General features: G+C 37.9%; 1 protein-coding gene across 2 annotated transcripts in view; it reads right to left on the bottom strand.

Moving 5' to 3' along the window:
* Window positions 1-14273, bottom strand: part of P3H2 (prolyl 3-hydroxylase 2) — a 175288-nt gene that overhangs the window by 17081 nt on the left and 143934 nt on the right. For both annotated transcript variants that reach the window (XM_025286561.3, XM_044943619.2), the window contains exons 4-9: window positions 14087-14218; window positions 12141-12283; window positions 11196-11285; window positions 9324-9364; window positions 6951-7045; window positions 330-457 (exon numbers count right to left, since the gene is read on the bottom strand). In XM_025286561.3, the coding sequence (XP_025142346.3) occupies window positions 330-457; window positions 6951-7045; window positions 9324-9364; window positions 11196-11285; window positions 12141-12283; window positions 14087-14218 (629 nt within the window). The remainder of the gene's footprint in view (window positions 1-329; window positions 458-6950; window positions 7046-9323; window positions 9365-11195; window positions 11286-12140; window positions 12284-14086; window positions 14219-14273) is intronic.

Raw genomic sequence — 14273 nt, 5'->3', positions numbered from 1 at the left:
ATGCCACTTGGGAAACCCAATATATTGATTAATTTCTGTCAAATATAAAGACATTTCCCCAGTGACTTCATATCATAGGGGGACACATGCTAGATACTGAAGTCCTAGGAATTAAGCCTCTAGCTCTTCCAGACCCAACAGCCACGTCCAGATCTGGACAAAACTACAATGACCCAACCCAAAGGCTCTGAAAGTGCCTCCACAATCAATGTCCTTCTCCTATAGAAAGTAGTATTTTAGGCCTGGTTCCCTGGCTTCAAGTAAGCCCAGGATCAAAGCACTCCCAGGCTGAGGCCAGGCCAGCTCAGCATTAGGCTTCCGGTCCTCACACTGGCCACGCTGTGCAGCTCCCGGCATTGCTCCTCCGACAGGACGTTATCCAGGAGGACGCGCTGAGTCCCGTTCAGCTGCTCCGAGTTGTAGACAAACGTAATGTTCTCATAGAGCAGAGGGCCACCTGCAGAGACAAACACATGGCTGTCCTTGTTATCTCTGTCCCTAAGCTGGGAAGGCTGGAACACCCAGCAGCTTTCAATGTGCAGTTCAGGAGAGTCGGCTTCCTCACTAATACCAAGGAATGCAAAGGCAGAACCACACACTGGGAAGCTCTAGAAGCTCAATATAGATTCAAGAAAAAGGGAGATGTCTGGCTAGCAGGTTTCTCCATGATGTCATAATTAATACGTATTATTATACATATAATATAATATTTTTTCACTTGATTCCAGGGAAGATTCTGCAAAACAGACTGGGCATCTCATGGGATTCTGCTCAGAAAATCATAGAATTTTCCAGAATTCTCTCAGCAGTTGGCCCCTCCCTTCTCCACAGCTTCTCAGTTTCTACTTCAGCTACAACATCTCATGCAATTATCGGATGACAAAACCTCAAGGTAGGTGAAGACCTTTAAAAAAGACAGCAGAACAACCACACACTTGGGAAAAAAGAAAAGCCATTTCCTTGACATATTTGTGATGTCAGTTTCACAAGTATCTAGAGCAGTGCCTTCACCAGGTAAGTCAGGGAGCAAATGCACATCAGGAGAGTCACACTCAAGTCACCTGACTCCTTCTTAGTCTTCTTTCCACCACCTATTGATTACAGATGGTCTGGCTTTTGGAATACTTATTTTTATGTGCACACACACATACAGTTTATAAAATTAGCCCCACATAGACTCTTCAAAATGTGGTGCTTTGGGGCTACGTTTTATGTGGTGAAATTACAAAATCTAGATCTGACATGGTCCTTTCCTTACAGAGAATAAGACTGAAGGACAAAGCCTCTGATGGTGAAGAAATCTTCCACTGTAGCAAAGTACAACCATCTTGAACCAGAAAACTGAACAAAAAAGCAGAACTTGTTTTTCTCTTCTTTATAATACTCCTAAAGGACCTGATGTCTGTCAACAGCAGCAGCTTACCATGGAGGCCACGGGGGTGGGTGGGGGTCCCACAGTTGTTTCAAACGAGAAAGAGACAATTGAAATTGATGTCTACCCTCTGGCTTTAAATTAGATTGGTCAAACTAGGGAACAGCACTGAATGTTACTAGTCCAGTTGGGATAAAAGAGTCACTACAGCCCATGATTAATGGAATATTAAAATAATGAGTCAGTGTTTCTCAGTCTTCAGTAATGTATGGTTATCTCTGCTGACAAATTATTTGCACTGCAATTTTACTTTCAGATTTGCAGTCATAAAAATATGAGTACAGTATTTATTTTTACAGCTTCATATAACTATCATATCCAAACCAATTTACAAGATTCGATACAAGCAGGACCATAAAACCAGCTAAATTCAAATCAACAGTGTTAATAAAATGGCTAATGTTATTTTGTGGAAACTAAAAGGCGATGTTCCACATGAATAGTCTACTGAGCAGTCTGGCCCAGGTTCTTCTGAGCCGGCATTCCTCGGAGTGCTTTCGGTGCGTAATGACTCATTCTACTACAAGTTTTCTCTGTTGAAACTACTATGGAATCTTACTGGACCATGAGGAATTTTGGCCTTCATCTGGTCCTAATACATTATTCATAAGTTTGTCCTACTTCATTTCTTATTAGTCTTTGACCACTGAAGTGTTATTAACAGATACCAATGTGACAGTAACTGCATCCATACCCACTGAGGTATGAAATCTCATGGCATCCTTGGCTAGAAGTGGTTATTCAGATGATCCACCAGTTGCCCCTCTTCATTTTTCTAACTGGCCAGCAAAATTTATAAATATAGAATTTCTTGGGAGCCAGGAAAATATCAATATACCCACAAGCTCCCAGTTTTAGTAACAATCTTTTGGATAAATAGAAAATATACGTACAAAGTCAATTTTTCAAATTCAATATTTCTCAAACTTTATACTACAGAGAAGTTTTTAATGAAAAAAGAGTTTCTTGATCAAATATGTTTGGGAAGTAGTGGGTTAAACAACATTTAAGAGGATATCGTAGAACTTTAAATATGTGAACAGCCATTATAAATATCCTAAGCATCAATATAATATGCAGCAGTTCTCACCGTAAAATAAGCATAATGTCCACCCTTTCTTCCTCTCCTCCTTTGTCTCTTCCTCTTTCCTCCTTACCTCCCTTGCTCCTTCCCTTCCTTCCTGTCCCCCCTTCCTTTCTATGGCAAAGAGACTCTAGGTTGGCCCCTAATTATCACTGCCAACTCGTACTCATAGGTTTGTGTACTTCGCTTCTCTCAAGTGTAGATGGGGCCTGGAGTTTGCTTCTAACTAAGAATATGGCAAATGTGATGGGATGTCACTTCTTTGATTGGTTACATAAAATTGCAACTCCTATCTTCTGGTTGACTTAACCTGTCACCTTCTCAGCATACACTCTGATGAAATAAGTTGCTGTATTGGACAGACTCACATGGCAAGGAATTGAGGGCATCCTTCGGCCAACAGTCTGCCAGAAACTGAGAACCACAGTCCAATAGTCTTTAGGAACCGGATTCTGCTCTTGAACTTGGAAGAAGATAGTTCTTCAGCTTTAGAAGAGATGTCAGTCCTGATCAACACTTGATGAAACCTTGTGACAGATTCTGAAGAATGGACCCAGCTAAGCTAACCCCAGAGTCCTGCTGTCAGAGACCCAGATAGTAAATGTATGCTGTTAAAAGCTGCTACCTTAATTCTTGGAGAAGAGCATGACAACCCACTCCAGTATTCTTCCCTGGAGAATCCCACGGACAGAGGAGCCTGGAGGGCTATAGTCCATGGGGTTCCAAAGAGTCAGATACAACTGAAGTGACTTAACATACACACACATACCTTTGTGCAATTTTTTTTTCACAGATTGGAATGGACTTCTTAACAAAAAACACAGTTCACTTGAGAAAGGTTGCTGTAATCCATATAGTTAAAATTTATAGGCAGTTCCTCAAATATTAAAAAGCAAACTGCATATTCTATTTCCATTCAGAGATATAGAGAAAGATGTTCCTTTAACAAAAAAGACAAGCTACTTGGAGATTCACTGGAAATAATTTTCTAGTATAAAATTCAAATAGAAATGGAAGACAGACCAAGGGTTTAGTGGAACAGGTTGGTTTGTACTTTGCTGTTTTTCTCATTTTCAATATTGAGAGTATATTACTTTAAATATATTTAGCTTATTTTAGAGCATGACTTCAAAAGTTACCTAAAACTAAGACATTCAGAAAAATGCCTACCATGCTCTATATAAGTATTTTCTGTGATGATGATGATGATTGAATTGGTAAAATATGCCTGGTATATTGTGTTAAGCTCTGAATGAGATCTCTCTCTAAATAAGCACATGACATACTGGGGTATTTTTAAAAGCAGGCTTATAGTTCAAGCTCTTTTCAGGGCAGGAATAGAGAGGCAGATGTAGAGAATAGATGTGTGGATATGGTGGGGGAGTGGAGGGATGAACTGGAAGACTGGAACTGACATATACACACTACTATATGTAAAACAGATAGCAAGTGGGAAGTTGCTGTTTAGCACATGGAGCTCAGCTTGGTGCTCTGTGATGACCTAGATGAGTGAGATGAGGGGCGTGTGGGAGGCCCAAGAGGAAGGGGAGATGTATATGTATACACACATATAGCTGATTCACTTCATTGCACAGCAGAAACTAACAGAACATTTAGCACCAACTGTATACCAATAAATAAATTTTTTAAAGTCAGTTAAAAATAAAAAATAAAAGAGGGCTACTGAGATATTGCAAAATTTCCCCAACCATGCCATAAGTAACATAACAAAGATCAAGTTAAGGGACAAAGTGTAACATGGAGTCTAAAATACCTAAGCTCCAACAGGCTCAGGCAGAATCTATACTAGAAATCTGCCTTTCATGTAGCTATCACAATCACCACTAAACACAGAGTTTCATACAGAGGTTTCCCACATATACATTTGACAAAAGACAATCAAAAACCTACCTACTGATCAAAAGAAAAATATATATAAAAGGAAAACTAAATCCTGCCATTCAAAAATGCACATGGTAGAAAAAATTCTACCAGCCTATGAATGACTAGTAGCACACTAGACAGAGAAAAACATTAAAATAAAAATAAAAATGTAGTCCAATAAGTTGTGGTTCCTGGGATCTGATTTGATGGGTTCAGCCAACTCTTAACCACAGCCCAAGGAAAGTTAGTTGAACAACTTAATTCTTCTCTCATTCATAAAGTATGTGCCTGGCTCTGGCTCTCTCATTGCAATAAAGAAGAATCATCTAAGAAAATGCTCCTTTGTGTTCACTGCCCATGACATAGCAAGAAGATCTCTTTTATCATAATACAACAAGGTTATACAAGTAACAACAGGAGTGTGCTACCAAGCTCCTATATGAGCCCAGTCCCTCAGTTTACAAAAGACTTTTATGTTCATCCTCTCCAAAGAGTTACTATTTTTCTGTTACATGTGAGGATCACAAAGCTCAGACAGAATGAGTCTCCAGTTACCAGTTACTCTGGAGAACATCAGACTAAGATAAGCTTCCTGATTTCAAGGTCAAAGTTATTTCTACTATACCCCCACTGACTCAGGGATTATTATCAAGTGGGGTTTTTGGAAAACCGGTGGTTGAAAAAAGAATGGATAAGTGACAGATGTTTTTAATAAGATGACATGCATATTCCATGGACTGGAGTCACTCTGGGATGCAGTAGCCCTGAGTCACTCCCATCTAAATGCCTGGCAGTCATCCAATATGAATACTATTAAATACTGTTAGATAACCAGAGTAGATGACAATATTTTTGTGGAAGATGAGAAAAGGTGAAATATATTCTACTCTGGAAGCATGTATTCTTTTGTGCTTCCCTGACACACGCTTTCAGCCAGACTGATGTTGAAAGTGTTTTCTGGTTGGGAACTTAACCTCTGTCTACCACTGTACGTAATTTAGACCTTATTTTGATCTCCAGTGACTGCACAGAAGGCTTTCAAGTAGCTTCCCAGAGAATATTCTAAGATCCTAAGATTAGCTCATTCAACTGCAGAAATGATAGAATTTGATAACCCAGTCATTCATGACCTTGCTCCATCCTGTGTAGTCTTCTGTTCTACTCTTCCCACTAGCTTTCCTAGTCAGTTTCTGGACATCAGATCCCCTGGTAGCCAGGCACAGGGGTTGGGGAGAAAATGCTATGAAATTTGGCGACTGTCCTAAAGTTTCCCTGACTTTTACAGCAAAGTGCCCGGCTTACTGGCATTCCCTTCCTGGGTGATTTCTCGGCTTAATAAGCAGCATGAACTCTGGCTGACCATGAAGCTCCCTGGCACTTGTAAAACAGCCTGGGCTTGGTGGCCACAAACTGAGGTCCAGGTCAGATTAGATGAGCATATTATCCTGTTTACTGCCTCAAAGTGACTTGGAAGCTGAGGAAGGAAAAGGGCTGGGAAATGTGAGAGGTGCACAGAGCCAGATGTTTTCAAATCACTTAGAGGAAATGTGCTGACAGCTCATTTGTCAGGGAAAGGAGGACTGTACTTCTTCTCCATGCAGGTTTTTGAAAACTTCTTATCTTGCAATGATTTAATCAATGGGGGATACATTTTGGATATCTAGACATTTCTATGTTCCATCATCAGATGAAGAGGAGAAAATGAGATTTGGATTCAAAATCCTCCTCATGCTAATATGAGCTCTGGGGCTTTGAATGGGTGAGTAAGTCTCTGTGACCCTCAGTTTTCTTGCCTGTGAAGTGGGGAACACTTGTCTCACAGGAGATGCTACCAGTATTAAAATGAATTGTATATAAATTTTCTGGGAAAATTGGGAAACATATAGAGGTAGTAAAAATTGTAAAGGATTGCTACTGTCGTTTGTACTACACTTGCCAATAATTTATGATAACAATAATGTTTAGCTCTATTTAAAAACTACTTTTGGCAACACTCCACCTATGTCTCCATTCATTTTGAAGTTATGCAGGTAGACATCTAATATCCTGTTCTTTCCTTCTCAATGCCTTTGTGGCATTTGTTGTATCCACTTGAATGGCTTCCTCCACACTTCTGTCAATCCAATCTAAATTCTACTGATTTATCAGAGCCCTGATCAGATATATGCCTTGAGGATTTTAGGTTAACTAATCCAATATCTCTGTGACGTGTCTCTTCAAGTTCCTCCCAATACACAGTCTAGTCTGTGAGTTTAGCACTCATCTGCCATGTGAGGGAGGCAAGACAGGTAACCTCTGCAAGCCTGGGGTACTCAACTCAGGACTGCACAATCATACAGTCCCTGCCTAACTCACAGGACTCCTGTGAGTGAATTTGGAAGCCCTTTTGGTGAAAATCAAAGGTAATAATATACACACCTGAGACATTCTTGCTACAATTTGCTTTCAGAATTTTAAGAACTGGAGTAGTTTAGTCCTATTCTTCATTTTTCAGTGAAAATGTATTCTGCCCTGTTCTGGGTGAGAACTGGCCTAGTCAACAATACTTACCCTCTCTTAGGTCTCGGTCTACCTTGGGCAATGACTTTTTCCCCATTGACAATCCATGAACTTCTGCCGCCTCCACATTCACTCCTGAAGGGACCCTGCCCATTAAAAAAAAAAATGTTGTTGATATTTGGCAGAAATCAACACAATTCTGTAAAGCAGTTATCTTGTAATTAAAAAATTAATTTAAAATTTAAAAAAGTTGAAATAGCAATATCCTATTGAATAAAATTGTTCAAAGGCAAAGGATACCTTACCCAAGTAGTCTATAACTTCATATTATACATTTAGATCATACATAAGTCCCCATCTTTCAAGATCAAATTAGATGTCATTGCTTCCATGAAGCTCTTCTCTATTTCCCCAAAGAATGTGCTCTATTTCACTTCTCTAAATCTTTTTTGCAACCTTTGTATTCCTTGTATCCATAATGTAACTCCTTGACATTAGACTTTGAAAACCAACACAGCAGGAAAAAAATGATTATGTACATGTTTATGATGCTAGGAGCACTGTGTGTATAATGCTCAATGTGTTCTTTGTCTTGAACATAGAACAATGATCAAACTGACATAAATCATGTTTGGGTGTAGTGGGTCTTGAATTTTCCAAGAAAGAAGACTCAATTCTGTGTCAAACTTTGTAAACACACTCATGATAGCATGTGATCAAACTGACATGATCATGAACAATGATGATCAATGAACAATGATCAAACTGACATAAATCATGTTTGAGTGTAGTGGGTCTTGAATTTTCCAAGAAAGAAGACACAATTCTGTGCCAAACTTCGTAAATACACTCATGATAGCATGTTGCCCTTTCTATATATACAAACTGAGCAAATCTAAATATGTATATCGCATTCTTGGATATCTTGAAAAATTTTGAGGCTACCAGGGGGTTGAGCCTGGCATGTTGTAGTTCACGTGGTCATAGAGAGTTGGACATGGCTTGGCGACTGAATAACAAGGGTTGAGCTCTTGAATCTTATAGGAAGACTGTAAGATTTTGAATAAGAAGATCTGGATCTGCCAGTCAGTCCTTTGTGCTGAGACACTGAGTCCGAGTCTTTTGCCCTGTCAGGGCCTCAGTTTTTTGATTTTGATAATAGTCTGGACCTCATGATCTTGTGGATTAAGAATGTGTATGCTGACTCTTGACTCTCTGTGACTCCATGAACTAAATAGCCCACCAGGCTCCTTTGTCCATTTTCCAGGCAAGAATATTGGAGTGGGTTGCTGCTTCTCTTGTGTTTCCTGCATTGGCAGGCAGATTCTTTACCATCTGAGTCACCAGGGAAGTCCTAAGATAGCTGAGTGCATATCAAAGAAATGATTTCAATGAGCCCAGGCACGTCCATCTTCCCATACAAAGGAAAATGCTAAATTAACTTGAGATGTTTTTCTTTAACAGTAGTTTTTTGATGTTCTGACTACCTGGTTTTTGTAACAAAACTCCTATACATCCTGGTTCCTCCCTTAGCTCTTTGGAGTAGTCCCTCAGAACAATCTTAGAGTCTGTATCCTGGGCTTGCAGTCTTCAGAAAATTTGCTAAATAAAACATAACTTTCAGCTTTCAGATTGCATTTTTTTTTTCAGCTGACAAAATCAAACATGTAACTATCAGTCCAACGTTCTATGAGTCCTTGAACTTCTTGGAATATGTAAATTTTTGACATCTATCATTTTTTAAAAATGCATTTATTCATTTCTGATTGAGTGCATGACACTCAATATTTTAGCTTGCAGGAAAACTTTCTAAGTGTGATGCTTTCAAATAAATGCAGTGAGAAAATTCTGCATTAAAAAGATAATTTTGTTGCTTTCTTTCCTATTAATAAATCAAAAATAGCATCCAACTTTCTCTGATTTAGAGTCATAGAATGTTTAGCTATCAGAGATTACCTGATTCAATCCATTCACATAAGGAAAAACAGGAAACCCAATTTTGTTTTTTGTTTGTTTAGTCGCAAGTCATATCCAACTCTTTTGCAACTGCATGGACTGTAGCCCACCAGACTCCCCTGTCCATGGGATTTCTCAGGTAAGAATACTGGAGTAGGTAGCCATTCCCTTCTCCAGGGAAGCTTCCCAACCCAGGGATCTAACCTGAGTCTCTTGTATTAGCAAGCAGATTATTTACCACTGAGGCCCCAGAAAAGCCCCGAGACTCAGAGAGGAAGATAAATTATTTAAGGTCCCTCAGAAATAAGAGGAAGAGCTGAGGCCAGAATGCAGAAGTCCTAATTCCCAGTTCAAAGCTCTCTCAATTATGTCCTGTTACCTATTCCCTAGAGCCAAAGTTCTTTATGATAAATATAATTCTAAGTGTTCCGTCTCTTTAAAAATAAACATTCTATATGGAGAACTTACCTATTCTCGTCTTGTCTTCCTCCATAACGAACCCAATAATTCTGTTTTAAATTAAAAAAAAAAAACTTGGTAGTTTTGTCACTAAAATTCCATGTACAGAGATAAGATAAAGTAAAACACTCAAAAGACCTAAAATATTAGAAAACTTGCATATTTTATAAAGCTATAATATACTTATTTATTTTAAAAGTTTAATGAAAGGAAAGGCTAAGGTTGATGCAATTTTGGCAAAGACAAATGGATTTAAAAAATAAATAGCATGGAATTAGCCTAGGAATCCACCTTTTTGTCAAAGCAAGTTATTTAGAATTTGGTGGCAGGAAGACACTTATAAAATCATTAAGTATAACTCCTACCTTTTTTATAAATAAAAGAAACAAAAAAAATTAGTTTGGTTAATCATCTGTATAGGATCATAAAGTAGGTGATTTTTTCCCTAGGATCATTTGGGATAACATAATTTTCACAAATAGCAAGTAAGACTGGAGATAAACATATTAGAAATGTACATTAAAATCATCTTAATTCTAAAAATGTGCCAATAAAAATATAAACAAAAAGAGATGAAAAAATGTATTATATATAGGATATATTACAAATAGTGCTTTTTAAATAGTAAGTATAACATGTAAATATATAAATTACTTGTATAATAACCAACAGATAACTGAAAAAAATACATGTCCAGGTAATTCAAATAAGAGGGAAAATAATCAATAATAATTTGTGAAAATTGATTTTTGCTGATCATCAAAGGAACATAAATTAAAACTAGTGATGCACTATTTTGCACACAATGTATTAGGAATGTGAATGATTTTAAGATGTTATTTCTCATTGCTGAGATGTTCAGGGTAAACTATACTATAAAAATTTATGTATTTCTAAGAATAATAAAGGTAGCAGAAAACTCTCTTAGAAAAACAATCTCAAAACTTTAAACCTTCTCATATATTTTGTTGGCAGAGTTATCCCACTTCTGGGAATTTATTCTATAGATATTTAGTTCAATAGAACAAAAATACTTAATGCACTCATTTTGACAAGAAAAAAGGCAAACCAACTGTTTAGCAAAAGGAAAATAATTAATTTCTTTATTTTACATCAATTGTTGTTTAGTTGCTAAGTTGTGTCTGACTCTTTGCAACTTCATGGACGTAGCCCGTCAGGCTCTTCTGTCCATGGAATTTCCTGGCAAGAATATTGGAGTGGGCTGCCATTCCCTTCTCCAGGGATGATCTTCCTGATCCAGGGATCAAACTTGTGTCTCCTGCCTTCGTAGGTAGATTCTTTACCACAGAGCCACTAGGAAAGCCCAACACCAACAATAGGTGTAACTAAAAATAATTTTGAAAGGTGTAATGATATAGAAATTGCTTATGTTATTTGAAGATCAGAACAGAAATCTGTCTATACTGTGTCATTAGTTCTACAAAAGGAATATATTCCTATGACTAATATTTAACATGCAACATGGGCAAGTGGAGAAAGACCAGCATGATGGGTAGTACAATTGTGTTTGATTTTGTTCTTTCAAAGTCTTTTTAATTTTTAAAATGTTTAAGAGAAAATACAAAAGGTACAGAAGTTAGGAAATAAAACAGTCCTGAGGCAAACATATCATGTATAAAACACTTCTTTCCCATGCAAATATGTTTGCTTTAACTTTAGTGCTCAGTGCATGGAAATCTATTAAAGTTTGTTAAAAGTTCATCACATATACAGAGTAAACACGCCCTGCTCCCAGTTTTTTTAATCGCAAAGTTGGGGATTAGAATCATCAACAAGTGCATCTGGGGAGTAAAATTATAAGTAAGAAGTACTCTGAATAGTTCTTTTAAATAACTGTTCCTCTCTCCTCTTTGCTCTTACTGGTTCAGTGTATGAAAATCCCAGACCCTCTGCAGCTGATTTTATTAGTTCTGATTCCAGTTTATGTCGCTTCACAAACATCGCCAAATCCTATAGAAAAAAGGAAAGAAAACGTATATTCAAATAACAGTTAAAGGTTAAATGTAAGTTTAAATAACACTTCAGGTATGATTAATGTTCAAAACAGAGACATTACTTTGCCAACAAAGGTCCCTCTAGTCAAGTCTTTGGTTTTTCCAGTAGTCATGTATGGATGTGAGAGTTGGACTATAAAGAAAGCTGAGTGCTGAAGAATTGATGCTTTTGAACTCCAACTGTGTTGGAGAAGACTCTTGAGAGTCCCTTGGACTGCAAGGAGATCCAACCAGTCCATCCTAAAGGAAATAGATCCTGAATATTCATTGGAAGGACTGATGCTGATGCTGAAACTCCAATACTTTGACCACCTGATGCAAAGAACTGACTCATTTGAAAAGACCCTGGTGCTGGGAAAGATTGAAGGTAGGAGGAGAAGGGGATGACAGAGGATGAGATGATTGGATGGCATCACCGACTCAATGGACATGAGTTTGAGTAAACTCCGGAAGTTGGTGATGGACAGGGAGGCCTGGCATCCTGGAGGCCTGCTGCAGTCCATGGGGTCGCAAAGAGTCGGATACGACTGAGGGACTGAATGTTCAAGTGGAAATATTTTTCTTTAGACAGTAAAAAAATGAGTTAAAAAATACCAAAGCTTCAAAAAGTATCTCTATTTCCGCAGATTTTGACAAGCTAGCATGTGTGTGAAATATAGGCTTTTATGACTAATATTTAAAGTTAGAAAGAATAGAATCCTAGAACCTTTACTCCGTTGTTAGCTATCTTTAAGAGAAGTGTTATATTTCTGCCAGCTCTCCCCAGAGCACCCAGCAGGATAAAGAGTTTCTTCTCAGACATGGGTCTCACCTCTCTGGCCTCGATAGATGCTGGGTCAGCCCTGTCACCCAGTAGGCTCTCATAGTAATCCACATTGTCGAGGACATCCTCATCATCCGGATGCAGTAGAAGATAGGCCTTGGCACACTCCAGGGCTTTTACATATTCGCCGACTGAAAAACCCAGGAGTTGGGGCGTTAGAGTCAGCCTAGAATTTTACACAAAATTTTTAAGAGACATGTCAACATGTCTATGAAAGTCAGCATTAGATGATCAAAACAGGGAAGGTGCTACCTATTGCACAGCACAGGGAATTCTACCCAACACTCTGTAATAACCTATGTGGGAAAACACTCTGAAAAAGAACAGATATGTGTATACGCATAATTGAGACACTTTGCTGTACACCTGAAACTAACACAACATTGTAATCAACTGTACTCCAAGATAAAATAAAACTTAAAAGAGGGAAGATACTGTGAAGTTGCAAAAACAGCTGCAGATAAGAGGAAGGATGGGATTTCAGATATTCCAAAAGTACTAATTTTGGTCTGCTATGCTGCTTGATGTCTTCAACAAATTATCAAAAGCCTATACCCAAAAATGTTTGTTGGCAATTTATATTATTTAATCCTGAGCAGAAATTTTGGAGTTAATTTTGATTTCTGTACTGAATTTGAAAACATGATATCTAAGACCAACTTCAGCAATCCAAATTCTAGTAATTGCTTTTAAACATAAGGTATTCACTCTCTCTCTATTTCTCAATAGGATAAATGGAAATTAAAACTTTATGGAGATATCAGTTTTCACCTAATATAAGATTTGGGAATATCTAAAAATTTGATAATATATTTTGTTGCTGGGCAATGAAAAAGGTACTCCATGTGGAGGAAAAATTGGCAACATCTGACAAACTTACAAATGAATAAACAGTTTGATGCAGCAACTGTACTTTTGGAAATTTATTCTATACATGTTTATGTGCAAATGTAAATGACATACATACAATATTTATTTTATCATGATTGTAAGAGTAAAATATTACAAACAAAATAATGCTCATCAGTAAGGTGACACATGAAATAAATTATACTATGATGATAACCAGATATAAATATGAAAAATTAATAATGAAGTTCATTATGTATTTAAACAACTAGATTGAGCCAAATAAAACTGCCAAAACTTGACCATTTTTAATCAAGCAAAAGGGAATTTCATAAGTTCAATCTACCAAAAAATATCTGATATGTATTGTTAAGTGAAGAAAACAATGTAGTGGTTGAGTTGTTGTGAAGTCGCTCAGTCGTGTCCGACTCTTTGTGACCCCATGGACTGTAGCCCACCAGGCTCCTCCATCCATGGAATTTTCTAGGCAAGAGTACTGGAGTGGGTTGCCATTTCCTTTTCCAGGGGATCTTCCCAACCCAGGGATCGAACCCAGGTCTCCCACATTGCAGGCAGACGCTTTACTGTCTGAGCCACCAGGGAATGTAAGAACAAGTATAAGTAATGCATTATCTTCTATTTATAAGAGGAAAACATAAGTCAGAGACTGGGCTTGTGTGTATGTGTGTTTGTGATGTTTCTGTATAAAATTTTGGAAGAGTAAATAAGAAACTGTGGATTGTAGGACATGAAATTAGGTTGTAGGGAAAAGAAATAGAGAAGCTTTTAAATATTTAGTTTTTTAAGCCTGTGAGTATATTATTTTTAAAATTAAATTTAAAAGTCACATAAAATATCAATGCAGTATAACTTTCAGGGCATTGTCACAACATTCGTGCACTTGCAGTTTCACCTTCTGCTCTTGTTCTGAGCTGCAGCGACATGAGGTGACAGAGAAAATGCACCCACTCCTATCTCTTGATTACAACTGAGGAAGGCAGAGGGCCAACTCACAACAATTCAATGTCTGCTATGGTAAGCCACACCCCTCCCTTCAAGGTCTTCACAGATGATCCATGCTTTACCTCGGTAGTAGGCAAACTGTAGGTAGTCATAGTGCAGGGGAAGAAAGTTCTCGATTGGCGAGAGGCGGCCGGGGCGTGTGGCAAGTTCTCTCACACATTCATGCTGACAAACCAGCACCTGCATATAGTGATCTGGAAAACAAGAGCCAGGATGTGGGTCCCTCTCCACTGCTCAATGACCAGACTT

Source organism: Bubalus bubalis, chromosome 1 (assembly GCF_019923935.1).
Source record: "Bubalus bubalis isolate 160015118507 breed Murrah chromosome 1, NDDB_SH_1, whole genome shotgun sequence".
In the NCBI taxonomy this organism is placed as follows: Eukaryota; Metazoa; Chordata; class Mammalia; order Artiodactyla; family Bovidae; genus Bubalus; species Bubalus bubalis.
Note: the sequence above shows the minus strand (reverse complement) of the source record. Positions and strands in the feature narration are given on the sequence as shown.